Here is a 25,331-nt window from a genome sequence, read left to right on the forward strand (position 1 = left end):
GGGAGAGGGAAGGGGGGGAGGGGGAGGTGACGGCGGGATGGAGCCGGCGCGGGAGCCGCGCGCCGGGCGCTCAGGTGGGGGAGGGGCGGGGCCGCGCGCGCGCCGCGGGGGGGGGGGGGGCCTGCCCCTCCCCCCCCTTTGCACGGGGGCGCCCCCCCCCCCCCCCCTCAGAGATCCCCCCCCTGCCCCGGGCCCGCGCAGCCCCTGAGGGGACGGTCCGGGACAGAGGCCCGGGGGCCCGGGTGGGCCCATCGGTGTCCCCTCAGGCCCCGGCGCTGATACCGGACGTAGTAAGACACGGGGGGGGGGGGGGGGGGAAGCTGAACGGCCGGGAGGCCTCGTACCGGGGCTCTGGGGGGTCCCAGCCGTGTAGAGACCGGGGAGGGGGAGGACACGATGCCCGTGGCTGACGGGGTCAGGTGGGGTCGGAGGGAGGGGAGGGGGCACCGGGCGTCGTCTGGGGTTTGGTTTTATTTTCCCAACCAGCCCTTTGGAGCGGCCACGCTGGTAACGGGAGACACAGAGAGACCCGGTTCCTTCGGCCGGGGCCCGAGGCCTTGGGACCGGTGATGGCGGCCGGGACACATCAGTGTGCCCCGGGTGAGCCCTCCCGTGCTTCTGAGGGGGGGCTGGTCCCGTATGGCCTTGTGTATCAACCCAGTAACAAACACACAAGTGATAACTGGTCCTAATCTTGAAAACATCCCTATTCAGTGCTTCAACCGTCATCCAACCTCTGCTGGAGTCTCGGCAAATTGCCAGCCTGTCTTATCTCCAAAGCGAAGGGAAACCATCCCACGTTTCGCTTCTGTCCATCTAAACGCCGGGTACTGGCCGCGATGGCTTTGGCCGTCTGAAGAAAGCAGCAGAAATGGAGCGTGAGTCGCCAGCGTCTCACCCGATAGTTGGTCTGTGTGGCGATCTGCTTTACAGAGCGGGATTTGTGACGTTGCTGCGTGCAATAGCAAAGGCAGACGTGAAAACACGCAGGTTAGCGGCCGCGGCGTGTTCTCGCTCTTGGCTCGGACCCGATCCAAATACCCACAGCTCTGGCGTTTGCTCAGCGGATCCGTTGTCTCGAGCTGAGCGGTCAGGTTGCGTTTTGATCCAACGTAGGTTTTGTTCACCCCCATGAGCCGTTACAAAAGGTGCGAGGGGTACAAATGTTCCCAATTCCATTCAGACGCAGGCGGAGCAGTGCTGGGGCTGCAGCCCCCTGGACCAGCAGCTGAAACCGGGCAGGAGTGAAAACGGCTGCGAGGCCGGGAGCTCCCAGGCCCACAGAAACAGCGCTAGGCAAACAGGATTTCCAAAATTCGGTCGTATTTCTTTGATGTCCTGGTTAGAACGGGTTTTTAAATACGTCTGGAGTATCTAGAATCTAACAGCAGGTTGGAGAAGTACCAAGAGGTGCCCAGAGCATTGCTCTCCAAGTGTTCCTGGGATGCAGACGGGAGTAGGTTTCCCAACAGGAATCCTGTACCCCAGCCAGGAGCTGATTGCCAGGCATGCGAAGGGAGGAAAAGCCTTTGTGGCGAGTGCCTGCTGCCGCCGGGTGGTAATCGGTCTCCACTGCATCTTTGCAGACCTCACCGAATTCATATTTTCATTTACATGATAATTTACCCAGCGTCTATTTTGTTCATACGCGTGTCCTTTTTTTAGCGCAGTTTCCAGAGCGAGGAAAACACGATTCCTATCTGAGAGCAAAGGGAAACGCAGAACGCGGAAAGACATCTTTAATTAAGACTTTGCATCTTTTTCTGCTGAAACATTTTTAACCTGCTTCTGCCTTTTCGTGTCCTTTTTCCATTTGTGCAGGTGCTCTTTCACGCAGCACTTTTCAAGGTAGAGACATTCCAGCTCTTGACGCCGTGTTCTCTACCAGAACGGTAGTTGTGGGCTGCAGCTTTTTGTAGACTTTGCTGCTTTCCATTACAAGGTGTGCTGCATCGTGACAGGAACAGGCTTTTTAAAGCTGTTTGCTTTGAGCCTTCTTGGCACATTCATGCGAGGCTTTTTCTCTGCTTTTTAAAAAAATATTTAAAGTGCTGGGACAATTTTTGCTGCTGTGCTTTAATAGGATTTGCAGCTGTGAATGCGCTTTAATAGAATTTACAGCTGGGCTGAAGTATCCCCTCTCTTAAAATAACATTGCAGCTTCGTGATTCAGGAGAATGTGCCTCCCACTAGTTGCTTTGTCTGTAGCTGTGAATGCTCTGGAGCAAGAGGAGAATATGAGCAAACCCAAAACTTTTGTATGTGGCTAAATAGGAAGCATAATCCTGTGGTTAGGGACTGGAACTATAAATGAGCGTATTTGGATCTTGTTTTTTGCTTTGCTGATGACTTGCTTTCTGCTCTCTCATGCAGTTTTTAATCTGCCGGGTTTTTTTCTCTGTCAGTAAAATGGCAATAGGAAAACCTCAGCGTGTTTTTAGATCGTTAGGTGATCGGTTTGGGGATCTTTATGTATTGTAAGGCGCTGGATCAGAAAGATGGGAGGTGGGAAATAGTGCAGGATGTGGTGTCATTGGAACCCAGCGAGAGCTGTAGGTCTTCTGTTTCTCAAACTGAAAAGCAGTTGGTGGCTGGGGAACCAACGGAAGAAATGTGTTATCTTAAAACGCTGCATAACAGATACTGCCTGCCGTTCGTGGCTCTGGGCCAGTAGTTTTCATAGCTGGTCCCACAATGTCAATCCAGGATATACAGAAAAGAAAGCAGTGAGACTCCACAAAGCGGTTTAAATCTTGCAGGTAAGGTGTGCAGGGAAGAGGTGGACGAGAGCCACCTTAGCACAGGCAATTTGCTTGACAGGCAAATGCCCTCACTCTGGAGACCAGGACCCCTGCCAGAATACTGGAAAACTGCAGGTGGTGAGGGTGGAGTTGTGCGAGTGTCACATCTTGGAGATGCTGTGTGATCGATGGAAGGGGTGGGGAGAAGCCTGCCTATCTGAGAAGACACCTTAGCCTTGCTCTGATGGAGTTTGTGGGGTCGGTGCCTTGGAGGCAGCTGAATAAAGCCATTCCCGGCTTCCCAGGGGCAAACGCAGGGCAGAGAGCAGGAGCGAGGAGAGAGCGTGCCTGGCAGCGCCTGGCCGGCTGCGAGCCCCAGCAGCAAACCGCTTACATGGATGTTACGCTCGGAGTCCACATTTTAATTCTGTCTCTATTCCAAAAAAAAAAAAGGTTTAAATCCCATTCAGCGTATTGGAACTTGAATGTGTGTGTAGATGCTTGGCAGAGCTTGGCTTGAGCTGCTGGTGTTTCTGCTGAGGCAGCCGCTGAGGAGGCCAACGAGCCTGTCTGCTTCTGGTATTTACACTGGCCTGGTAAGAAATGGGCTGAGAGTACGTTATAACCTCTCTCCCTCTGCATCCTGGCCAAGGTTAAGAAGTCAGGGAAATTTTCTTTAATAGGAACAATATCAAAGAGGTCTTCTGCGTCATCTCCCAGATCCATGATCTCTTTCATGAGTGACTTTCTTGTTCATAGAGATCTGCAGCCCTTTGAAGTCCCTGATAGTAAGTAAAGGCGCATAATTTACAAACATGGCTGAAGCCAGAAATACCTTTCTGTGTCTGTGCTCTCTGTTTACCAATTCAGGTTTCCAAAACCAGAGGGAGAATTTCCCGGGCATCAGTGACCTACTGAGGCAACTTCCAAGCTCAGAATGGAGCTGGTGAGCAGGCAAGACCCCCACCTCCGAGAGGCCATGTGGTTTGCGGTATGCTGCAGAGCCCTGACACTTCTGCTGCAGGCAAGTCTCTTGTTCCTGAACCAAAGATGCTGCGACATCTGTTGTTTGCTGCTCCAGGGCTTCTCTCTTCGGCACTGCCTTCCGCACCATGAGCTAGCTGGTTCTGCTTGATTGGGAAATCATCTTCTCCTTTGGAGAACCCACAGGCCAGCTGCATCCAGGGAGGCAGGTTGCTGTTAAGTAAAATTACATAACTTACTGTGTTTTCACACACCACTGTTGCAAGAGGCCAGTTTGGCAGCACGAGAGGCTGAAGTCTCTGTTTATCCACAGAAGAGGAACAATAATCTCCTCCTGCACATTGCTCCCGAGTCTCATTTCTAGAGACATCCTTCTCTGAGTGTGGGAGAGCTTGGTTGCTCACTCCATCCTACCTGTGCCTACCGAGACAGCCAGCAAAGAGTCGAGCTGTAGCTGTGGCCCTCCTGAAACAACATCAGCCTGAGAAAGCTGTTCAGCAGCAGGCCACTAGCCAGCTGGCAGGTTCTGGCAGCCCCAGTCACCACTGGGTAGGGCTGAGTGGAACCATCAGCTGAGATGAAAGACTCTGTGTTACAAATGCCAGAGGCCTGGTTAGACCAGATGTGTGCTTCATGGTAAAACGGCGGCTTTGTATGTCTTTTAGTCCCAATTTGTTGAGCGTGGCCTTTTCTCTTTTCTCTGCCAATGTTGAATTCATGGCAGGGGAGTCATCCCAATCTACATGTAGTTAAGCTACAAAACTTACCATCTGAGGTTTTTGGGGTTTTGGGGTTTTTTAAAATATATTTTCATTTGGAACGACATTACAATGCATTAAGCTGCATACTTCCTATCTCCTGAACTCTCTGGGTTTTTCTCTCACCTTTTAAAATGTGGTCAGCACCAGAAGCTCCTGGAGGCAGAGGTGTGTGCATTCTGCTTGCTCGTCTCCGGGAAGCGGACCCCTTAATGCATGCCGAGCTGCAGAGGTGATGGAGTGATCTAGAGACTAGAGAGGGGGCCTAGAATCGGCCGCTGTCTTTTGCATCAGTTTGCCCCGGGAAAATCTTTTTCTCTAGTTCTGTCTCCTCTCCCTTGTACATCAGCTGGGACAATAATGCCAAATTCAGTAGAACAGGAGGCTTACCAGTGCTGCAGTACCCGGTGTGAGCGTACGCAGTTAGATGTGCCTGAGCATGGGGCCGAGCAGCTTTCCCTGTCCAATTCCATGGGGGTTCATGCTGGATATGTTCCAGAGCTTTATTCAGTTTAGGTGTACATGCCCCAAAAGATTGCATTTGCACCTTTCCACAGGCTTACAGGCATCCCTTGCTGCAAAGCCCCTCAGCCTGGCTTCTGTGCTGCTCCTGTCCCCTTCTTTGAAACCCAGGAGTCCTCCTCCTGCTTGGTGCTTTCCGTAGGGTACAAGAGGATCTCCGCTCGACTTCAATCCTCTCTTCTTTTTCAGGCTTTGTTTAACCTCCTGATCCCAGATCACACTGCAGACGCCTTCTCTCCCCCTCGCCTGTCCGAGCCTGGCCTGTGGGACCTGCTCTTGGAGCAGCTGCTGGGAGGCCTCTCGCACTGGGACGCAGAGCACTTCCTCTTCATCGCTGAGCGTGGTTACCTGTACGAGCACAACTGCGCCTTCTTCCCGCTGTACCCCCTGAGCGTGCGTGCCGTGGCCGAGGGTGCTCTGTGGCCCTTGCAGCGGCTGCTGCGTTTGCGGAGCCGCCTCTTGCTATCAGCTGTACTTCTCAATTCTCTCTTTTCTGTCCTGGCAGCCGCTGCCCTGTATAAGCTGGGCTGCGTTGTGCTGCAGTGTCGCAGGGTGGCTTTCCTTGCTGCTGTTCTCTTTTCTGTCAGCCCTGCCAACGTATTTATGGCAGCTGCTTACTCAGAGAGCATGTTTGCCTTCCTGGCATTCAGTGCCATGTGGCAACTGGAGAAGGGGCAGAGCTGGCTCAGTGGACTGCTCTTCTCCCTTGCTTCTGGGGTGCGTGCCAACGGGCTTATTAATGCTGGCTTCTTTCTCTACTCCCGCGGTAAATGCTTTGTCCTCCAGCTCCAGGTGGGTTCAGGATCGGTAAGGAAGCTCCCTCTGTTGTGGAAGCAACTCCTTAGTGTGGCATCTTCAGCAGTTCTGACGTGTGCTGGGATTTTTCTACCTTTTGCTTTATTTCAATATTATGCTTACGTGAGGTTCTGTGGTCCTGGCACCGTCCTGGAGCAGACTGTTCCCAAGCCGCTGCTGCAGCTGGCTCGGGACAAGGGCTATCGTCTGGCGGCTGTGAATGGGGTTAAACCCACTTGGTGCTCCCAGCGGTTCCCTCTGGTCTATTCCTATATTCAAGATGCTTACTGGAATGTGGGCTTTCTCAGGTATTTTGAGCTCAGACAGATACCAAATTTCTTGCTTGCTTTGCCTGTCGCGCTTCTGGGCTCGTGGGCTGCCTGGACCTACATGATTGCAAACCCCCGGCACTGCCTAACTCTTGGTCTAGAGAGAAGAAAGAGTGAAGAAGAGAGTAAACCAAGAGCTGGATTTTGCTGCCCTGCTGTCTTTGTGTATGTCGTCCATGCCACGGTCCTGCTGGCGTTTGGATTCTTCTGCATGCACGTGCAGGTAGGATGTTCTCAGCAACACAGAAGAGTGACTTCTTCAGGGGAATGCAGCGTGGTGGCTGAGGTAGTGACAGTCACAGCCTGAAGCTGTCCCAGCTGCAGGGCAGCACAGGGCAACGCAAACCAAAAGCTTTGCCTTTCCTCTTTCGGAGCTACTTCCACAGAGAGTTTCCAAAGCCAGTTAGTTCCTCTGCTCTGCTGGAGAGTTCCTGAAGAGAGCTTGCCAGGTGCTTGGTGTGCTGAGGACACCGGGACGGGGATCAAAGGGTTTGGCTGGCGTTAGCGGCGTTTGACATGTGCTTAAGGCCAGGCTTGCCAAGCCCTGCTAATCGCCTGTTGGAGGACAACGATACCGGGTCATTATCATGTTGGGCCGAGCTTAATGGATGGCAATGAAAGGATCCAGAGCCTGTCACCAGTCCCTAGAAAGTGTTCAAAGGTCTTTTTAGGACACAGCTGGTGGCACTAAGGGTTGGGGGTTCCACTGAAAAAATAATTGAAGAGTGAGATTCAATTCTCCCCTGAAGCTGCTGCCCCTGCCCGGCTCCTGAGCTGGACAGTGACAAGGAGTGACAATTAGTTACCCTGGTTGTCCAAAACCTGGGGACCACTTCACTGCTTACACAAATGTCGTAATAAATAAAGCGGATTGAGCTGAGAGGTGTTTCAGTGTAATAAGTCGTAGCACCATGAATTGGGGCTGTATTTCGGTCTTCTTTACCAGCGACCTGAGGCAGATAGATGGCTCCTTCCATGCCTCAGGACCAGGGATGGTCGCAGTCGGAGACCTGCAATTTATGTGATTTTTGCTCTGCCTGTTGTCTTCAGGTGCTGACCCGGTTCCTTGGCTCCTCCTCTCCCGTCCTGTACTGGTTCTCTGCTCACCTGCTTCAAGAATACGAACCTTTACTCTGGAGCGAAGGGACTGATAATCAAACCGTGGCAGCTCGCTCTGAGAAGTCTCTTCTAGGTAAATCTGCTGGTTCCTGCGGGAGAGGGACTTCTGAAAACCCTGTTGTGAGGCTGCTGATGAACTGTAGATTAATCACCCCCCTCAGCAAATGCATTCTTGGATTTTTCCTGTCCTACTGGCTGCTGGGACTGCTTCTGCACTGCAACTTCTTGCCGTGGACGTAGCGAGGGGTGTGTATTGGTGCAGATGGGTCGCGGGGCAGAAGCACTGATGAGAATTGAAACTCACTTTTTCTAAAGAGCCTGACGTATATGTAACGATGCTGTTGTCTCGGTTACAAAGGCGTTAATCCTCAGTTACTACGTATGTACAGAGCTGTCACCGCGTGAAACCGGCACGTTCCCTTTGCTGTGATGCTACAGCATCCTGCCCCTCTCTCTGCTGTCGTTACTGACGGCCAGAACTCCTGTAAGCTGCCCGGGACAGGGAACGCATCTCGGTTCCTCTGTCTTCTGGGAGAAGTACTGGTCCCGAGCAATTATTTATGGCAGGGATCCGTGTCTGTCGGATTCCGGTCCGCTGGGAAACCTCCGGTACGGCACAGCGAGCATCCCTTGCAGGGAGGATCCTGCTGCCTTCCATGAGCCGCTCGGCCCTCTCCCGTTCCTTCTCTTCCCAAGCGCTCACCACCCCCTGAGCAACCGCGGGGCAGAGACGGCGGGGACGGGACGGCTCCGGTTGCTCCTCCCGGTGCTGCCGCTCGGCGCTTTGCCGACCGGGGAGCGCGGCAGCCGCTGTCCGACCCCACGCCCGTCCCCAATAAACACCTCGAGTCCGCCGGACCGGGCGGTTCTCCCCGCCGCTCCCCCGCGCTCGGGGCTCCCGGGACGAAGCCGCTCCCCGCCGGGAGGAACCGGGGGACGGTGCCCGGCGCGGCCGGCAGGGGGCGCCGCGGTGGGGAACCGGGGCGGGGCGGGGCCGGGGCGGGGCGGACACGTCCACCGGGCGAGCGGCGCGGCGGGGCCGGGACCGGGCGCTGCGGCGCCATGAAGGACTGCGAGTACCGGCAGATCCCGCCGGGGGTAGCGGGGCCGGCACCGGGTACGGTTGTTTCGTCACCTCCGTTATCCACCGGGCCGGAGCGGGCCGGGCCGGCCCGTCGTCCCCGGCGGAAGTGGGAGGTGTTCCCGGGCCGTAACCGTTTCTACTGCGGCGGTCGCCTCATGCTGGCGCGGCACAGCGGAGTCTTCGCTCTCACCCTCGGCCTCATCCTGGCCACCAGCGGCCTCTTCTTCGCCTTCGAGTGAGTCCGGGCTGCCGGGCCGGGGGGCTCCGGGCACCGCCCCGGGGTCTGCGGGGCTTTGGGGCGTCCGTGTCCCCCCGCGCTGGGGCACCGGGACCGGCCCCCCCCCCCCCCCCAAAAGGGTTTAGGCCCCCTTCCCTGCTGGGGTAAAGCCGCGTGGGGTCTGGCCCTCGGATCAGCTCCGAGCAGCTCTTGTCCCCCTCCTTTAAGCCCCCTCCTTTTGGGGCGAGCCGTGCGTTAGCTGGCATCCCACCCACGCCCTCGGGGGTTGGGGGGGGGCACCTCTCTGCCCCGCCATGGGACCCCCGATATCCTTCCCTTCTCCCCCCCCCCCCCCCCCCAAGCCATTCCCCTGCTGCACAGCCCCCAGACCCACTTTGCGGGCAGTCCCTGCTTCCCTTTTGCCTGTCCCCAGGTGTGTTCGTGTGGGGGTGGGCAGGGGCGGCCCTGGAGCTTGTTTGCTCAGTCTGGCCCTGGGAAGGTGGTTAACATTCTCCCAGGATGCCCCCCTGGTCTCTAAATACCCCCACCAATCTCCCTTCCTGCTACAGAGGAGAGAACTGGTCCAGAATTGCAGCCAGGAAACCCCCAAGACTGGTGGACTTGGTCCCTAGAGGCAGCAGGAACAGTGTTTCTGTTCAAGGTGCTCGATAAATGGTGAAATCCTTTGGGGTCCTGCCTTGAGGGTCTGCGCTGGAGCTCTGTCCCCATTGTGCAGCAGTGTCTGAGGGAGAGGGAGCTGCATCTATCCCAGTCCCCTTTCCTTCTGGAAGGCTGGTCCGGGGATGCTCCCCGTTCCTGTGCCCCGAGGGAGAGGAGAGCCAAGAGCACCCCGTTACGTCCTGCGCTGCCCGGAGGAGCTGGGGAAGGAGTGCCGTTGGTTATTGACACCTCTGAGGGATTCTGCTCTCCTGCCTCTGCATTTCTGTCTCAGGAGGGAAGGGAGCTTGTTTTTCCTGCTACTGTATGAAGCCGGGGAGGGGGGGGGGGTGGTGGTGGTGGTGGTGTTGGTGTTTGCTTGTCTTTGGATCATGGCGTTATCTCTGGGAGTCTCGGAGTAAAGCTGTCCAAGCCTGCTGGCAGGGAGATGAAGGTATTTGATCGGATTAGAGGTTCTGAGAAGTCGGATGAGCTGAAAGGGGCAGGCAGCTGTGGGAGGCAGTAACGGCATCCCGATGCGAAAACTCCTTTCTTACTGTCGTCTGTGCCTCTTTGACAGCTTTCTCTGCTGTATCTGAAACTAATGGGCAGCTCTAGCACAGTAACTGCTTTGTATGGGGCCAAGCAGAGGACATCTGCTCTCCCCTCCCTTCTTGCCTAGTCACTCTTTCTTGCTTGAAGATGCCCTGGGGCTTTCCAAGTTGTTATTTTAGCAGTGTGCTTCTGTTTGCATCGGTTATGGTTTGCTGAATGTATAGCAAATACATCTTGCCTGTGTCTACAGTTCACTTTTTTTGTTTTTTTTTAAATGCGATTTCTTGTTGCCTGATGGGGAAAAGCGGGGTCCAGAGATTCCCCTGGAAAAGGGGTGGCAACAAAGCTCACACCTCTCATTTCAGAGACCTTTCTGTCCCTCTGTCAGGGAGATGACCGAGGGGCTCGGCAGCAGTGTTGGTCTTGGGCTGAAGGGGTTTTGTTGCTTGGTGGCTGCTTTGTTCTGGACAGCTGAGCTTGGGAGTTGAAACAAAAGTTGCTTAATCCTCTCAAACTGCCTCGCAGCGTTACTGAGACTTAGCGCTGCCTGCAGACATCAGGGCTCAAGCAGCTTGCCTGTCTGCGCTCAACTCTGGTACTTATCAGTGCTTATAATAGCAAATCCCTCTGCAGAGCGAGGGACGAGAGGGGTTGCCAGCACTGTGCCATGCAAAGAGCTATGTTCCTCGGCTGTCTTCACCTGTCGTGCTGCGAGTAACAGAGCTGCCCTGATGTGGACCGCGATCGCGCCAGTCCCCATCTGTGGAAAAACAGCCCCAGGTCGTAGTACGGCAAACCCAGGAGCGGGCATCGTCTGCTTAGATGCCTGGTGGCTTGTCACAGCGGTGTCAGTGCTGGAAGGCATCCTCATCCAAACATCTGGCACACCATGAAGGCCACACGAGTCATCCAGAGACAGCAAAGCTGTCTTGAATCGAAGCCAAGTTCCCTCTCAGCTTCGCGTGTTGGGACCAAATGGGATCACATTCATGCCGATTTTGATCCCTGCTGAAGTTTGGGGTGTTTCTCCGTGTGTTCTTGATGCTGCTGTTGTAGAGGGTGACCGAGCTTTGGGGCAGCTGACAGGTTTTTGAAACGCAGTTCTGGGACTTCAGAAAGGCAAAGAGGTTGTGTACAGGGGCTTGTACTGCCATCTTTGTGCCGAAGACCCTGTCTTCCCAGTGCCGCTCCAGTGTTTTCTGGGCTGGCTCTTGCTGTTCCAGAGGTCTCTGCAAAGCAGCAGCGCTTCAGCCCGCTACCCTGTGATAATTCATAGTGTGTAGTGTCACAGCTGAGAGCCAGTTCTGTAGTGATGGTTGGTAACAATGCAATTTTTTTTTTTCTTTTAACAGCTGCCCCTTCCTTGCCAGTCACCTCACCTTGGCCATCCCCATCATTGCAGCCATCCTCTTCTTCTTTGTCATCAGCTGCCTGCTGCAGACAAGCTTCAGAGACCCGGGTATCCTGCCCAGAGCCACCCCAAGTGAGGCTGCAGACCTGGAAAAGCGGATTGGTGAGACTTCTATTCCCTCTCCCATGTTTGGTCCAGTGCATGCTTCTGTGTGTGCGCGCGCACGTGTGTTTCGGGCTCAGTGAGTCTCCTTTCGGTCTTTACTCCTTACCAGTTGTCCAGGGGGAGAAAAGGCCAGAGTATCAGATTGTGAGGGTAGAGACTGTCTTATGAGTCCTGGTAAGAGAGGTGCAACAAGCTCCTCGAGCACAGCAGGCAGTGCTTCGGAGAGAGGATCTGCAGAGAAGCAGAGGTGGTTTTCCTTTCTGTTCAGTCCCATCGCTTTCCCAGGCAAAGCCCTGTACAGTGGGTCGTGGCTGTACCTGTTCCTGCCCTCAGGACGATGCCTGAGTGGGCAGCGGCCCCGTGCAGAGCTCGGGGAGGGAGAGCTTGCGACATCGGTGTCCTAAACGTGAATACCGTTAGGGACTGTGTACCAGCGGCTGGGAGAGCACAAAGTTCCCCTTCAGAATCACACTGCCAGGCTCTTGAAGACAGAGCGAGAGTGTTTGTGCTGCTCCGTAACGGTGCGTTAGTTACTTTGAATGTTGTCCAAACTCAGAGGAATCGGACCCTGTGTGTTCTTCTGCAAAATATGGGCGGTGAGGACATAGGATAATTAATTTAAGCATGAATGCTTTTTAAGATTATGATTTGCCATTGAGCCTGCTGTGCCGCAAGGTTTTCTTTATTGTAATGGTTTCTAACAGTATGCTAATGTTTGTCCCCATCTGAAAACTGCTCTGTCACGCTGTTTTGGTGGTGGCCAAGAAGGTGTACGCATCCAGGATCTGGGGACCTTGTTGATGTGACCCGTAGTAACAAATGCTTTAGCAAAGCTGATGCGAGACAGCTTGAATCTGCCTCGCTGAAGACAGTTGCAAGGCAGTAATTCTACCTCTGACGAAAAAAATGGTTTTAAAATACTCTCAGAGTGGTTATCTGTGTTTCTATTTATAAGTGCCTGAAGCAGTAATCTGGCTGCAGATGCTGCCTGATGCGCCAGCTGTTGCTGTTAATATAATCCACTTCTTACCCTCTTAACATGCTCACTGTTACATCTCTATTTTCAAAGACTTCCTCGGAGTTGGAAAGGTGCTCTTTTAAGAGTGACTAAAATAAAGGAATAACCCCCAAAATTGCAAACGTGATACAGAGGTTTTCCAGCTCACGCTTTTTCTGAGCAGAGAAGGAGCCAGTCCCCAGTGAACAATGAAGTGCCAGCACACACAGGTGTGACTTGCAGCATCCCTAAAAATCCTCAATCTCGACCCCGAGGAGGAGGAATCCTCTTGTGCTACTAACATTCACATGTCAAATTTCAATGAAATCTGCCTGGAGCACTTGAGACCTGCTTGCTGTCCTCCCCCGCTGTGATGGAAATGAGTCCCTTGAACCTGGCGGTGCTGCTGGCTCCAGCTGCGGGTTGGCAAGTTGTGGGCTGGCAGCGGCGGGGGATGCTTCTGCTGAGGTTACCCTGATTTCTGTAACTTGGATGCTTACAGCAGAGGAGGAACCACGTGTACGTTGACAGATTATATTGTCTCCTTGTGTTGTGATCCGTTGGACTCGCAGAGATGAGTTGGTGTTACTGGGCACGTTAACACTGCTGCTTTTACGCTCACTATTTATAAATTGCTTTAAGTTCTTAAAGCATTGGGCAGATATTACTTCCTCTTGGCATCCCAGCAGCATTGTCATTGAACAGACAAGGACATAAATAATGCTGCGAGGAGCTGACTGGAGTTCCTGGCTGCCCACCCCACAACAAATCCTGTAGGCTGAGCTGCCTCTTAGCTTTTGCTGAAAATCGGGAAAGCACATGCCAATCCCTTACCCTGCCAGGAAGCAGCTCAGGGTGATACGGGGGCTTGGGTTTCACCTGCAGCAATTTGACTGTCTCTCCTCGCCCTTGCAGACAGCATGGGTACCTCTACCTATCGCCCGCCAGCCCGCACGATGGAAGTGGTCATAAACAAGTATGTGGTGAAACTCAAGTACTGCTACACCTGCAAAATGTTCCGCCCTCCACGCACCTCTCACTGCAGTGTCTGCGACAACTGTGTCGGTAAGCCCAGAACGTGGAAAGGTGCTGATACCTCGGGGTGGGGGTGTGTGTTTTGTGTTCTGGACAGATTGCTTTTGCTTCTCGTAAAGGATTATTAAGCGAGATACTGACTGGTCTTTCTTCTTCCCATTTAAAATGAAAGCAACACCAGTGCAGTGGCTCAGGTCCGAGACTCTGTACCTCTGCTTTCCCTGGTTCTGGGAGGACGGTACTGTGAAATGCGGTTAAGGCCTCCACCAAACACGAGGTTTGCTGCAGGCTCCTTGTTGTCTGTGGCCTTGCTGTCGCCAGGCTGGTAGAGACACCACCATAGATGCTGGCTGAGCTCTTCTACGTCCTCTCCCTGTGCCCTCAGAGTGTGGTGGAGCAGGAGGGAACAAACAAAGACCTGAAGAAAAGCCTCTGATGGCTCCACGCAGTCAGGCGCAGGCGTGGGGCAGCTGCAGGGGGGTGGGCAGGGAGGTTCCCAGCGTAGCCTGGCTGCACCGGAGCAACTTGAACTGGCAACAGGGTGGCATGTGATTTTGGGGCATGCCCAGAGAGTTTACTCCTCATGCAGCTGCTCCTGGTCGTGCATCGTGTGGATGTGGAGGCTGTGCTTTATGCTGTCTGCCAGGGCAGCCTGAGGAGCGAGCAGGCACAGGACCCCAAGGCTCTGGTTAAGAGAAGAAGTTTGGGAGTTACCGAGCGTTCTGTGTTCGGGGATCGCCGTGGGTGGCTGTGACTCCTCCTTACGCTGGAATGGCTCGCTGGAAAGCAGCCGTGGCTGGAGCAGTGTTTGAAGAGGAGCCATCTGGGGGAGCGGGCATGCGCCTGCTTTGCGTACGATGGGTTTTGTTTGCGCTGGTGTCCCCCGCAGAACGGTTACCGCAGTCCTGTTAGTCTGAAATGCAGCCCTTTCATTAGAAGGCAGTCGGGAGTGTTTCCAGATATATTGCACCTGCCCTGGGTTCCCAGGCAGTTTCTGTGGTTTTATAGGCATATCTTTATAACTTTGAAAATTATTTTCTGCCCTGAAGAAGGCGGGTGAAGCTGACACGCAGAAAGGGAGCAGCGACGCTGCGTGCGCACACACCCAGTGCTGCTAGGTACTGGAAAAACTGCCACGATTTCCCTGCTCTCTTTCAGTTTTAGTAATGGTAGATGTCACAAGGCTTGTATTTCTGCAGGGTTTGGCGAGAGGAATGGTTTGGCCTTTGATGGTAAAAAAGGGCATGTGAGCGGGTGGCAGTGCTCTGTTGAAACTTCTTGCTAACGTACTGCTGCAGAGGGGTTCTGGTCTCAGGGTGGTGGGTGGAAGCTGGATTTGTAGCCCCTGGTTTTTGGGGGCTCAGCAGAGTTTGCTCCGGTACAGGGTGCAAGGCGGCAGGAGTCCTCACCGTGTCCCTTTGTTTCAGAGAGGTTTGATCACCACTGCCCCTGGGTGGGCAACTGCGTGGGGAAGCGCAACTATCGCTACTTCTATGCCTTCATCCTCTCCCTCTCCTTCCTGACAGCCTTCATCTTCGCCTGTGTCGTCACCCACCTCACTCTGCGTAAGTACCGCTGGTACTAACAGTGCTGTGTTCCGTGCTCCCGGCCGCAAATGACTTGAGGCAGCACTAGGTCACTGTTCCTGTGGGACAGAGTGTGGGAAGGGTCTGGTTGGTTTACACCAGGCTTTTCAGTGCAGTTGGCCTGAATAAACGGGGTCTCAGACTGCAGGGAACCACAGATCCACCCTGCACGGGGCTGCAGAGAGACCTTGAGAGCTGGTGACTGGGTTATCCCCTCCAGAGCGAATGAGCTGGTGGGTGTATTTGCTCTTAACCTGGCGGGGAAGGTGACTTGCCTGTCAGCCCCAAATCTCCTGGAGCTGTGTCTGCACACTGACATTTCTGCAAAGTTACAGACTGCAGATGTTTCTCAGGCAGCCAGGCAGATCCATATGGCCCACAGGGAGGTGACTGCCTGCTGGGGAGTGTAGCGTTGGCTGGAGATGCAGGGCTGCCTGATGCAGTGTTGTTCCTTGTCCCATTTTGCTTTGCAGGCTCTCAGAGAGATGGATTCCTTGCCACTCTGAAGACGACACCTGCAAGATATCCTTCTGATGCCATCAGCTGCTCAGACTGTTGAGCACTGGTGCAGTGACACTAACCGTGTAACAGAGAGGTGCAATGAGCTCTTCGTAGGGTCGCCCTGGTGTACTTTCCACAACTTAATTTAATCCCCTAGCTACCTGGTTGGGTCAGGCAGGCATCTCTTCATCTGTAGACTGATAACATCACAAAATTGGGAAGACCTTTAGTTGACCACCAGGGACTAAGGGTGGGTGACAAACTTGTTTCCCAGGTTGCAAGTTTACATGGAAAGGGAAGCGGCTGGAACAGGCTGTGCCTTGGTGGATGCCTGCAGAATGGCATGGGGAATGGGAAGCTTGCTGGGATGTTTTTGTGGCCCAGTGTGTGTGGTTGCAGCATGCACCTCCCAAAACATTGCTCTGCCTCTCCTTGCAGGATGATTTTGTTCCGTGAAACTTCCTTGACTTTTGTTTCACTGTGCTGGAGCTGGTGATTTGTTTTTTCTCAGTCTGGTCTATTTTGGGCCTCTCAGGTTTTCACACTTATTTAGTTGCTTCCAACCTGACGACAAACGAAGATGTAAGTACCTGGACGCTTGTCCTTCTGCAGGGCCAGCCCTGGTGCTTCCTAAGTAGAGGTGAGGTTTTCAGGAGATACTTGGCTGCCTGCCTCAGTGCAGTATCTCAGTAAGGCATGCTGCCTGCATTGCCTGTGATAATCCATCGCAAAGCAAAGGCCCTGTGCCCGAGGCATTTAGGCTGTAGTTTCAGGTAGCTGAGTGGGAGGAAAGCGGCATGCAGCAGCAGGGGACTGTGCAACACGTGTTGCTTGGCAGTGTCAGGCTATGGGGGTCACGCGCTGCAGTGTTAGAAAGGTCATGTGTTTGTTTTTTCCAGTCTATATGTGGCCTCACTTAAAATTAGGAGTTCCGAGATTAAAAAAGGAAGGCTGGCCCCAGAGATTTATTTGGGTGTTAGCCTGGGACATGGGTGATCTTAATTCAGCATCCCGCATAACCACAAATTTCCTCTGAGACCCTGGGCAAGTCCCTTTGTCTCTATCAGTTCCTCATGTCTAATAGGCAAATAATGTACAGACATCTGATGAGATTTACGTCAAAGTCTGGGGTGCTTGCAGACTCCAAGGGCCAAATGAGTACCCTGAGCAGGGCAGATTGTATGGAAAAGCAGGATCTGTCTGATCCTCAGAAGGAATCAAAATTCATCCTTCTGGCCAGAAGTACCTGTTATCCTTGCTGGAAGCTTCCAGCACTGCACAAGGCATGTTTGCATCCCCTTTTTTTTTTTCTTCCCCACTTTTTCCCCTCTCTACCTCTCTGTTACGTTCAGAGGTGTTGGCAGAACTGCACAAGGCCATGTAAGTGAAGCTAATGGAGGTCGCACCCCAGTACTGAGAGCACCGGGTCCAAAGCACGTGGCCCGTTGCCTCTCTGGTTGCATTGCCCACGTTGCCAGCCTTATGCTGCAACTGGGGAGAGGAAGTAAAAACAAAAGGAGGAAATGTAATGGTAAATGGTTCACTGCAGCCAGGGGCCTGAGGCCAGGTATAGCATCTGCCCACTCGTGTGTGCCTATGCTTGATGTGACCGGGGTTTCAAAATCAGAGTCCCAGTGGCAGCTGCTCAGGGTGGGGGCAGATGAGATTGTTTCCTCCTGTTGCAGCATGGCCTGGGAATCCCCTTGCTGTTTGTTCAGCCTGAGGAGCCCAGGAGGGACCATGAGGTAGAGCCCTGCTCTGATGAGCTTTCAGCCTAGGAGAGAATGAGGGGAGGAGGAGGCTGGCGTTGAAGACGGTGATACTGACAAGTTGCCATGCAGCATGGGGAGGGCACAGCTTTGGAGCTTTCTAGCTGTGAGGCTGAACCTTGGCAGAGGCAGGAGCAGCATATTGCTCTCTCTTCTGGCTGCCTTTCTGCAGCTGTCCAGCTTGTTAAAGCAAAGAGAGGGAGGACGTTTGCAGTTAGACAAGCCTTCTTGACGGATTTGAACCAAGTCTATTATCGTGAAATTATCTGTTATCACATCTTTCCTGTCTTAATCTGCCTGTATCCTTTCCCTTTCAGATCAAAGGGTCCTGGTCGAATAAGAGGGGTTCAGAGTTTGCCAATCCCTACAGCCATAAAAGTATCCTCACAAACTGCTGTGCAGTGCTGTGTGGACCATTCCATCCCAGGTAAGAGCTTTTGACTTCCGTGGCATTGGGAATTGCATCCTGCTCTGTGAGAGGGGCCTTGGAAAGGACAGATTTATCACAATTCAGGGGAGACTGTGTCAGCATAAACACATCTACTTCAATGATGGTGAGAAAACAGTTTCCCAGTCTCTGCAGAGAAAGGCTGGAGATATGTCTAAGTACGAGATACAACTGTTGCTTCTCCTGTGTTTGAGCTCGATGAGTTCGGGTCACTTGTAATTGTTTCATGGAGTTTGCAGATAAGACACATCCTGCGATTCAATAAGGGGAGAGTAATGGCACCAAAGGGCTTGGCAGCAGATGGTGAATACCAGTAGTGGCACTACTTCTTAGCACTGTTTTTCCTCCTGTACTCTGAGGATCGAGCATCGTGGCAAGCAGCCGGCGGAGATCCGCACCAGGCAGTGTGGAGAGCCTGGGTTTTACCAACACTTAGATTACCTGAAACGCTTAGTAGCCTCCTACCAAATGCTCTTACCTGAGTTAACCAGAACCAACGTTAAAACAAGGGCAAAGGTGGGCAGTTTGCTCCAGAGGTAAGGAAGCTTTGGGCCTGAAGCACGGGTACCTGCAGCACGGGATTATCGCTGCTTTGTCACAAGAGGGTGCAATTGGGCAGAGTCAGGCCGGCGTCCCCATGCGCTGTGCAGCAGGAGCTGAGGACCTCCACACTGACTTGGAGCTCTCAGCCTGTCCTAGGGCATGTGGGGATCCTTGAGACAAGTTTATTCAGTGGATCCAATCTGGATTTATGTGGAGCGTCTCAGAGGTGCTAACTCAGTGGAACACAACAGCCGGGGAGGGTGTCTGAGGCTGTGGAGCTAGAGTCGAAGTGTGTTTTACGCTTATATCTGGCCCTGCTCTCTGAAGTGCGCCCAAGCTTTTGGTTGGATTCGGAGGTGCTGAAATGCCAGTGCTGCCGTTCAGAGATGGTAAATCTGCAGATTCAGGGAGCCAAGCTGTTTGCTGGGAGGCTGTGGAGAGAATAGTGTTTTACTCCCAATTCTTTCCTCATTCATGTTGTTTTCCTGTTGTGAAGACCTTTCGCCAGTTCCCGTTTGGGTTTGTGGTGACCCAAAGCTTTAACTGCCTAAAAGCTGCTTGGTGGCTTGTATGATAAGTTTGTGGTTTGTCTAATGGGCAGGAAGCTGTGTTATCCAGCGTGCTCCTGCCGATGCTTTGTTTGGCAGTTCCCACGAGGAGAACCCTCTCTGTGGCTTGTGAGCTCCTGCCTTCACGGAGTCTTCATTTCCTGAACTCCTCTCCCCTTGCACCCTTCCCTTTCTGTTTTCCAGTTTGATAGACAGAAGAGGATTTATCCAGCCAGATGTCGGGACCCCGGCCAGTCCTAAGAGCGAAATCCCTTCCTTTGGAGCCAAAACTGACACCAGCATGGTAGGAGGCGTTCCCTAGCAGTGCTGTGATGTAGCCCAGTGCCTGCTGTGCCTGCACCTCGCTCCAGCCAGTACCTTCCCCTCTTACCATCTCCCCAGCCTCAGGCAGGACAGCCCTGTGATGCAGAGCTGCCAAAGACTCAGTTGAGCCATATGTTGCCTTTTTTTTTTTTTTTTTTAATTTTTTTTTTTTTTTTAAAGTTTATTTATTATTTTTTGTTTCACTGTGATGTGGCCTGTCTGGACTTTGGACTGAGAGAGCCCAACAGCATGCAAGACCCTCAGATTTGTGCAGAAAGCAGGGGGTTCATGCTGCACCTAGGAAGCAAATAGGTCTGGGGAGCCACCAGACCTTCTGAGTCCGGAGCGTCTGCTCCCGGGGATCACTCTGTTTCCTGCCAGGAGTCGTGAGGTGGGCCAGTGATGGGAGCTGGGGACTGGCAAAGGGTTCCTGCTCTGAGCTGGGGTGTCACGCCTCATCTTCTGGGCTGGTGGAGGCATAAGTTCCCTGGTATCCCTGTTATCTTCATGAACGTGTCCTGCTCCCCCGTGCTGACGTGGAAGGGCTGTTCTGTCTCTTAATGGCTGGGTTCTCACCTTGACCGCTGCCGGAGTGGCTTTTCTTTTCCAGAAGTGGTTGTGCCTTGGTAATTCGGGGCTCTTCAGCTGGGAGGACTCTGGCTCCCAGCAGATGTGGAAGCTAGCTAGATGTCCCAGCTGCTGTTGATCCTATTTTCTGGCTGGTCACTGAGGAGGTGCCGAAGAACTCTTATGTTTTGGCCCTGCCAGTCAGTAAGACAGCGTTTTGCAGCAAGGACACGAGTTAGGATGACCCTCCTTTTAACAGGGAAGAAGAAACGTGCAGTGTTCTGTGGCTCTTGTCATGAGATGCTGGTTGGCAAGGCTACAGTTGAAAGATTTGGGAACCTTAGCTTGCCAGGAAGGCCTGGTTATGTCCTGTCTGTACGAGACCAAAAGGCAACAGAAAAGTGCCTGAATTCCTGAGGGTCATACCCTTCTGAGGTGGAGTTTCACAGAGGAAGCAGTGAAACGGGTGCTGATCTCTGATAACCTCACGTTGTGCTCTTGGTTTGGGTTTCTGGCCAGCAGACGAGAGCAGGGCTGTCCCCAGCGCCTCAGGAGCAATTCCCGTGTGCTTGGGCTCATCCACGAGCATCGCTCCGTGCCTGCAGAGGCATGGGAGAGCTGGGCTGGGCAGCCAGCTCTGCGTCGCTGACACTGGAGTGTGTGTAGGGGAGAGTCACGGACCTTGTTAGCAATACTTGAATCGTGTTATTAAAAGCTGCTGGATATTTTTGCACAATTTGTAGATTTTTTTTTTTTTTTCTACGTAGAACGTTCTATATTTGGTGCAGGTAGCGTTGTACATGTTAGCACCAGGGCAGAGGCTTGCAGCGTTTTGTGTCGAGCTGCCTGGTTAGGTTTCCGTGGGTCAGACGCATGTATTTCAACCTCAGGCAGAGGCAGCACATTTCTGGGGGCAGCCTGTCCCCACTGAATTCACCAGCGTTGTGCTTCGCACACTGTGAATGACCGCGCCAGCCCGTGCGCAGCTTCGAGGCACGCCGGGCGACGGCAGAGGCGCAAGGTTCCCCCGGCCTTACATTTCTGGCTGGCTGCACAGAGATCTCGGTGCTTCTTTGCTGTGGCCACCAGCTCTACCTTCCCCTCTGCAAAGAGCCAAGGTGAGAGCACGGGCGACGGCTGCTGAATTTCTATCGGATCCCGGCAGATGGCCCTCACCGCCCGGGGAGGTTCCCGGTGATGCTCTGCCAGCCGCCCCAATCCTGCACCTTCGTGCCATCTCACGGGCCAGGTGCTTTAGCGTGTTATCCGTGTTGAATCCAGAGGGGCCGCCCTGCCCTTCCCTCCCCGCTTCTCCTGCAGGGATGTCCCCAGTGGGGCTTGTCCGTGGCAGGCGTGGGGCCGGGGCGAGCCGAGCTGCGCGGAGCGGGTCTGGTGCTGGGGGGTGAGGAGCAGTGTGGGGGCTGTTCCCAGGGGCCAAACTCCTTCCTGTTATTTAAACCGGTTTCCTTTGTTACTCAACATAATAAAGTTATATTTTTAAAGAGGTAATTGCTTGGATTATTATTTTATTCTTTTTAAGAGAGAAGAGGGCAGGTGTCTCTGTTTAACAGCTGTCAGGTGGCAGTTGGACTCTTTATGAGGCCCAGGCCTTGCCTGGAATCTGTTATAACCTCCTGCAGGATGGGGCTACGAGGGATCCTTAGCAGCAATTGGTGCTGCCGTGACTCTTGCTGGAGCGAAGGGATTTTTCTGTCCCACGTCTCCAGGCTGGGCAGGGTCTCACCTGCTCGCTGGTCCCCTTCCTGCAGAAGCTGTCACCTCAGCACCCGTTCCCCACCTACCTCGTTCGGTCCGGGGCTGTGCCAGGAGCTGCGGTCCCCCCCGTCTAACCGAGCCCGCTCCGGCTGTACCGGCAGGTGTTGAGGTGCATAATCTCTGGTGTCTTCCCCAGGAGGATGCCTGCCAGGACTTTGCCATTTCCTGCACAGCCTGACGGGATTTGCCCCCTCCTTGGACGTTAGCCCTGCTTTCTGAGGGTTAGCTGGTAAGAAAGCGCTTTCTTCTCCCTGTCATCCACTCGACCGACCCATCTCATCTCCACTGCATGACCAGCTCTGTCCACGGAGCCCATCACCTTCCAGTTGCGTAGACATCTGTGTGCCCTGTGCCCCATCCATCCCACCAGTATCCCACTGGCATCCTGCCGGCGTGAGGGGCGGCGAGCCCCGGGTTGTGCCGTCTCGGTGCAGGGCTGCGTGGCAGAGGGGTTGCCCGCAGCCTCGGCGAGAAGAGAGGGACGGTTTCCCCCAGCTTTTGTGCTGGGGCTTGGTACGAGACGGAGCCACCCGGTCTGCGTGGTGCGTGCACGGTGGTGCTTGGAAAACTGGGTGGCTGAGGGTTGGCTCGGGCTCCGGGCAGAAGGTTCATGAAGCCCGGGGCTTGCTGGATGGCACGCCGCGGTGGTTTGTGCTCGGTGGAGCTGCCATGATGGGATTGGAGGGAACGCCCAACTGATGCAGAGATTTAGCGTTCGGAGCGAGCTGTGGCCCGAAGAGAGGAGGGGGAGCCTGGAACAGTTTTCTAATCCCAGCTCTGACCTGCTCTGTGGTTCAGGCAATTCCTCCCCTCCCTCCCCCTCTGCCTGTTTTCCTCTCTGTAACACCCAGTTCCTCCTCCAGCATGCCCATGGCCACAGTAAGTTCCTTCCAAAGCACGTTGTGACGAAGCCCTGCTTCACTTGTGGGCTGCAGAGCTGCCCCTCTCCCTCACCCCACGAGCTCCTGCCTGCTCGAGCCTTGGCAGCAGCGATGGAGGAAGGCTGCCCCTTTCTCCCTGCCTGTGGCTGCCAGCCCTCTCCTCCAACCTGGACTTTCTCCCCTTTCTGCCACTGAGCCTGGGTGCTCCTCTCTGCTCCCTGCTGCTCCTCGCTCGTGTATTTCTGGCACTAACGCTCTCTTTCTCTTCCTCTCCTCTCCTCTTCCTCATGCCGGGTCGATCCAGTATCAAGAGCCCTGGCATCCCGCAGCCCTCTGCCTCCCATGGAGCATCCTGCGGGGAGCCAAGACACCGCGGGCAGCACCCGAGACTACAGCCATGACCACCACGAGTGCCTCTGCTCGCCAGGGCTACGTGGCTGCGCCTTCCTCCCTCCCACCACAAGAGAGGGTGGAAAGCGGCCGTGCACAAGGAAAAGCTTTTCCAACTCCTCTCTGGGAGCCGGGACGGCCATCCTGCAGGTTCAAAGCTCAAAGCCATACAGCCGTCCCATCCGAGTGCAATAACTGGAGTTCCTGCTGTCCCCTGCCACTGGATGGACTCATGCAACCAAGCCGAGGCTGCCAGTGGCTCCCCGTAACCACCAGCTTTACCCCCAGTGAAGGTGTCTCCCCTCCCGTAGATGCTGGAAGATAGCGGTTAGCATTCCAGCGGGCTTTCGAAAGGAGCAGGCTTCACGCCAGAGCGGTTACAGCCCAGCCGGTGGCATTACACGCCCAGCCCCACCAAGCCCCACTCTGAGCCGCGTCCATGTGCCGGACCACTCACCTCTCCGGATGGGAGTTAGTACGTGGTCAGGGTTTACCCTTGCAAACCCCCCTGGCCAGCTCCCACCTTCCTGTTTCATCTTAGCGCAGCTCTAGTTTTAGGGAAAGGGGTTCAAGCCCTGCAGCACCTTGACCAGCCGGCATTGCCGGAGCCTGCAGCACGGGCTGGGCTGGGAGCCGGCGCTGCGGCGCTGTGCAGCCAGATCTGTCCCCCAGCCCAGCGTAGAGCCCAGTAGACTTCACCATCTATTTATGCCTTGTACTTTTGTAACAAAATAAAAGTTTCTCCTATTTACTGTACGCCAGCGTCTGGCTGCTCCTCTGCCGGTGGAGGGGAACTGCTCCCTGCAGCTCGTGCCCGGGCACGCCGGTGCTGCGCGGGGTGGGGAAGCCAAGCAGAGCCACGGAGGGCTGGCACCCCGCTGCCATCGGCCGTGCCGGCCACGGGACCGGGAGCCGGGAGCTCCCTAAACTCAGCTGTGGCACTAGCCGTGGCCTTGAGGCAAGTCGCAGCCTTCCGTGGCTCCGCACCCTCCTGTACAGCGGGGAGGGCACCAGCCTTGCCGCTGGGACCGGGGAAGGAGTGATGGGCAGCGCCGGTGGGACCCGGGGTGCGGTGAGCACCCCAGGCAAAATTCGTCCCCCACTGAAGTGTCGAGAGCCGGCAGCGTCCCCACAGCCCGGGGAGCCGCGGGGCTGGATGGGTGAGGATGGGGGTGGCCGGGTGGGCTGTGAGCATCCTTCCAGTGCCGCTGGGATCGGCCACGAGCATCCTCTGCGTCCTGCCTGCCATCGCGGAGCCGCTCGAGTGCCCAGCCCATGCCTGCCGGCGGCATCGCCAGCTCAGCTCACGGGACTGGAGAGGCGCGCTGGCCTGGGCAGCGTCCCCCGGGGCTGGGGCTTAACTGGGTGTCCCTCTCTCTGGGGCGATGCACCTTCTGGTGGTGGTTCTTTGGCATTCGGGGCACCCGTGGGTGCTCTGCAGGGGGATGCTGCAGCCGAGCTCACCCGCAGCCTCCGCGCGGCGATCTGGGGCTCTTCCCTTCACCCACCCGCTGATTTTCACGAAACCGGTAGAGCAGAATGTTTTTGCAGCCTCCTCTCAGCCCGTTGTAACTAAAATTTGGCAGCAGCTCAGCCCCTTTGGCAGGGGCTGCCGGCAGGCGCCTGAGCCGAGGTCGAGCCATCGCACACCCCATCTGAGCGTCCCGTCCTGCTGCAGGGGGGTCCTGCCGGGGGCTGGGAGTCTCCCCACGGAATCCTCTTGGAGCAGAACTGACCCGGGATTAAACAGCCCAAACGCAGCCGGGCTGGTGGAGGATCAGTCTGAGATTTTGAAGCCAGGTCCGGCAGCAAGTGATCTGCCAGGGCTGGGGGCTGCAGACCCTGACCCCGTACAGCTTTGCTGCTCAAAGAGGTGTGAGCTCAGGCTAACTCCCACCCGGGGATTGCTGCCTCGCATTTTTGCACGGAGTGACGTGGTTTTTAGAGGGCCGTGTACATCGGGCTGCCCGTTTGACCCCCAGTCCCTATATGGGGGCTTTTGTGCTTGGTTGAAGCTCTTAGAGGGTCTCTATGGATCTGCCTCCCTCCCCAAAACACCTCGTCTGCTGGGCGGAGGGTGAGAGACGGGCAGTGGTCTCCTATGTGGCCATTCCTTCGGGAAGTGCCTTTTCCCAGCTGCGTAACCTGCTCCCAAAGTGGATCACGCTCACCTGGGGAAGGAGCTCTTAATTGCTGGCGAGGCACCGCGCGTGGTGCGGTTCCGGGGTGGCACACGGAGGGGCCGCGGGGAGGCTGGCGGAGCTGGACACCCTCGTGCTGCTACCGCATGTGAGCCCCTCGATGGGCCGGGGTACCCCGGACCCGCCGCGTGCCCGGAGGTTTGGCCGGGAGGGGGTAAGCAGCCCCGAATCCCCCTCGCCAGGGCAGGGAGGGAGCGGCGTGGAGGCTGGCGGTGCTTTCCTGGGCTGCAAATGGCTGGGAAAAGCATCCACGGATCTTTCTCGTGTCCTCTGTCCCCAGCATCCTCCATCGCCCTGTCTATGCGGGAGCTGAGCGAGACGGAGTCGGGGCGGGGGGATGACAGGGATGGGGTGGCACCGGGGGCTGTTTACAGGGATGAGTAAAGCGGCGAGTCACAGTGATTAAAAAATAAAATAAAATAAAATAAAATAAAATAAAAAAACCCAAACCCTTTTTGCTTTGGCCCAATGCCGCCAGGCACCGGCCC

General features: G+C 55.0%; 2 protein-coding genes across 9 annotated transcripts; both read left to right on the forward strand.

The window, feature by feature from the left end:
- PIGV (phosphatidylinositol glycan anchor biosynthesis class V) lies at window positions 1-7,581 on the forward strand. 4 transcript variants are annotated; one of them, XM_030039728.2, is made up of 5 exons: window positions 15-74; window positions 715-878; window positions 3,612-3,765; window positions 5,195-6,352; window positions 7,180-7,581. In XM_030039728.2, the coding sequence occupies exons 3-5, from the start codon at window positions 3,679-3,681 to the stop codon at window positions 7,486-7,488; spliced, it is 1,554 nt and encodes a 517-aa protein (XP_029895588.1). In that variant the 5' UTR covers window positions 15-74; window positions 715-878; window positions 3,612-3,678; the 3' UTR covers window positions 7,489-7,581. The 4 variants fall into 4 exon arrangements, with proteins under 4 accessions (XP_029895587.1, XP_029895588.1, XP_029895590.1 ...); XM_030039730.2 differs by lacking the exon at window positions 15-74 and adding an exon at window positions 348-600; XM_030039727.2 differs by lacking the exon at window positions 715-878 and having other exon boundaries at window positions 1-74.
- Window positions 7,582-8,250: 669 nt separating this feature from the next.
- Window positions 8,251-23,398, forward strand: ZDHHC18 (zinc finger DHHC-type palmitoyltransferase 18). Of its 5 annotated transcripts, XR_003926950.2 has the most exons (10): window positions 8,251-8,567; window positions 11,114-11,274; window positions 13,190-13,339; window positions 14,737-14,874; window positions 15,369-15,417; window positions 15,876-15,978; window positions 17,483-17,592; window positions 18,909-19,008; window positions 21,508-21,600; window positions 22,557-22,669. XR_003926950.2 is itself a non-coding variant. In XM_041129152.1 (9 exons), exons 1-9 carry the CDS (start codon window positions 8,311-8,313, stop codon window positions 22,965-22,967), a joined length of 1,479 nt encoding a protein of 492 aa, XP_040985086.1. In that variant the 5' UTR covers window positions 8,251-8,310; the 3' UTR covers window positions 22,968-23,398. The 5 variants fall into 5 exon arrangements, 4 of the variants coding, with proteins under 4 accessions (XP_040985086.1, XP_029895216.1, XP_040985087.1 ...); XM_041129152.1 differs by lacking the exon at window positions 21,508-21,600 and having other exon boundaries at window positions 22,557-23,398; XM_030039356.2 differs by lacking the exon at window positions 22,557-22,669 and having other exon boundaries at window positions 21,508-22,550.
- The last annotated feature ends 1,933 nt before the right edge of the window (window positions 23,399-25,331 follow it).

Source organism: Aquila chrysaetos, chromosome 16 (assembly GCF_900496995.4).
Source record: "Aquila chrysaetos chrysaetos chromosome 16, bAquChr1.4, whole genome shotgun sequence".
NCBI classification, from domain to species: domain Eukaryota; kingdom Metazoa; phylum Chordata; class Aves; order Accipitriformes; family Accipitridae; genus Aquila; species Aquila chrysaetos.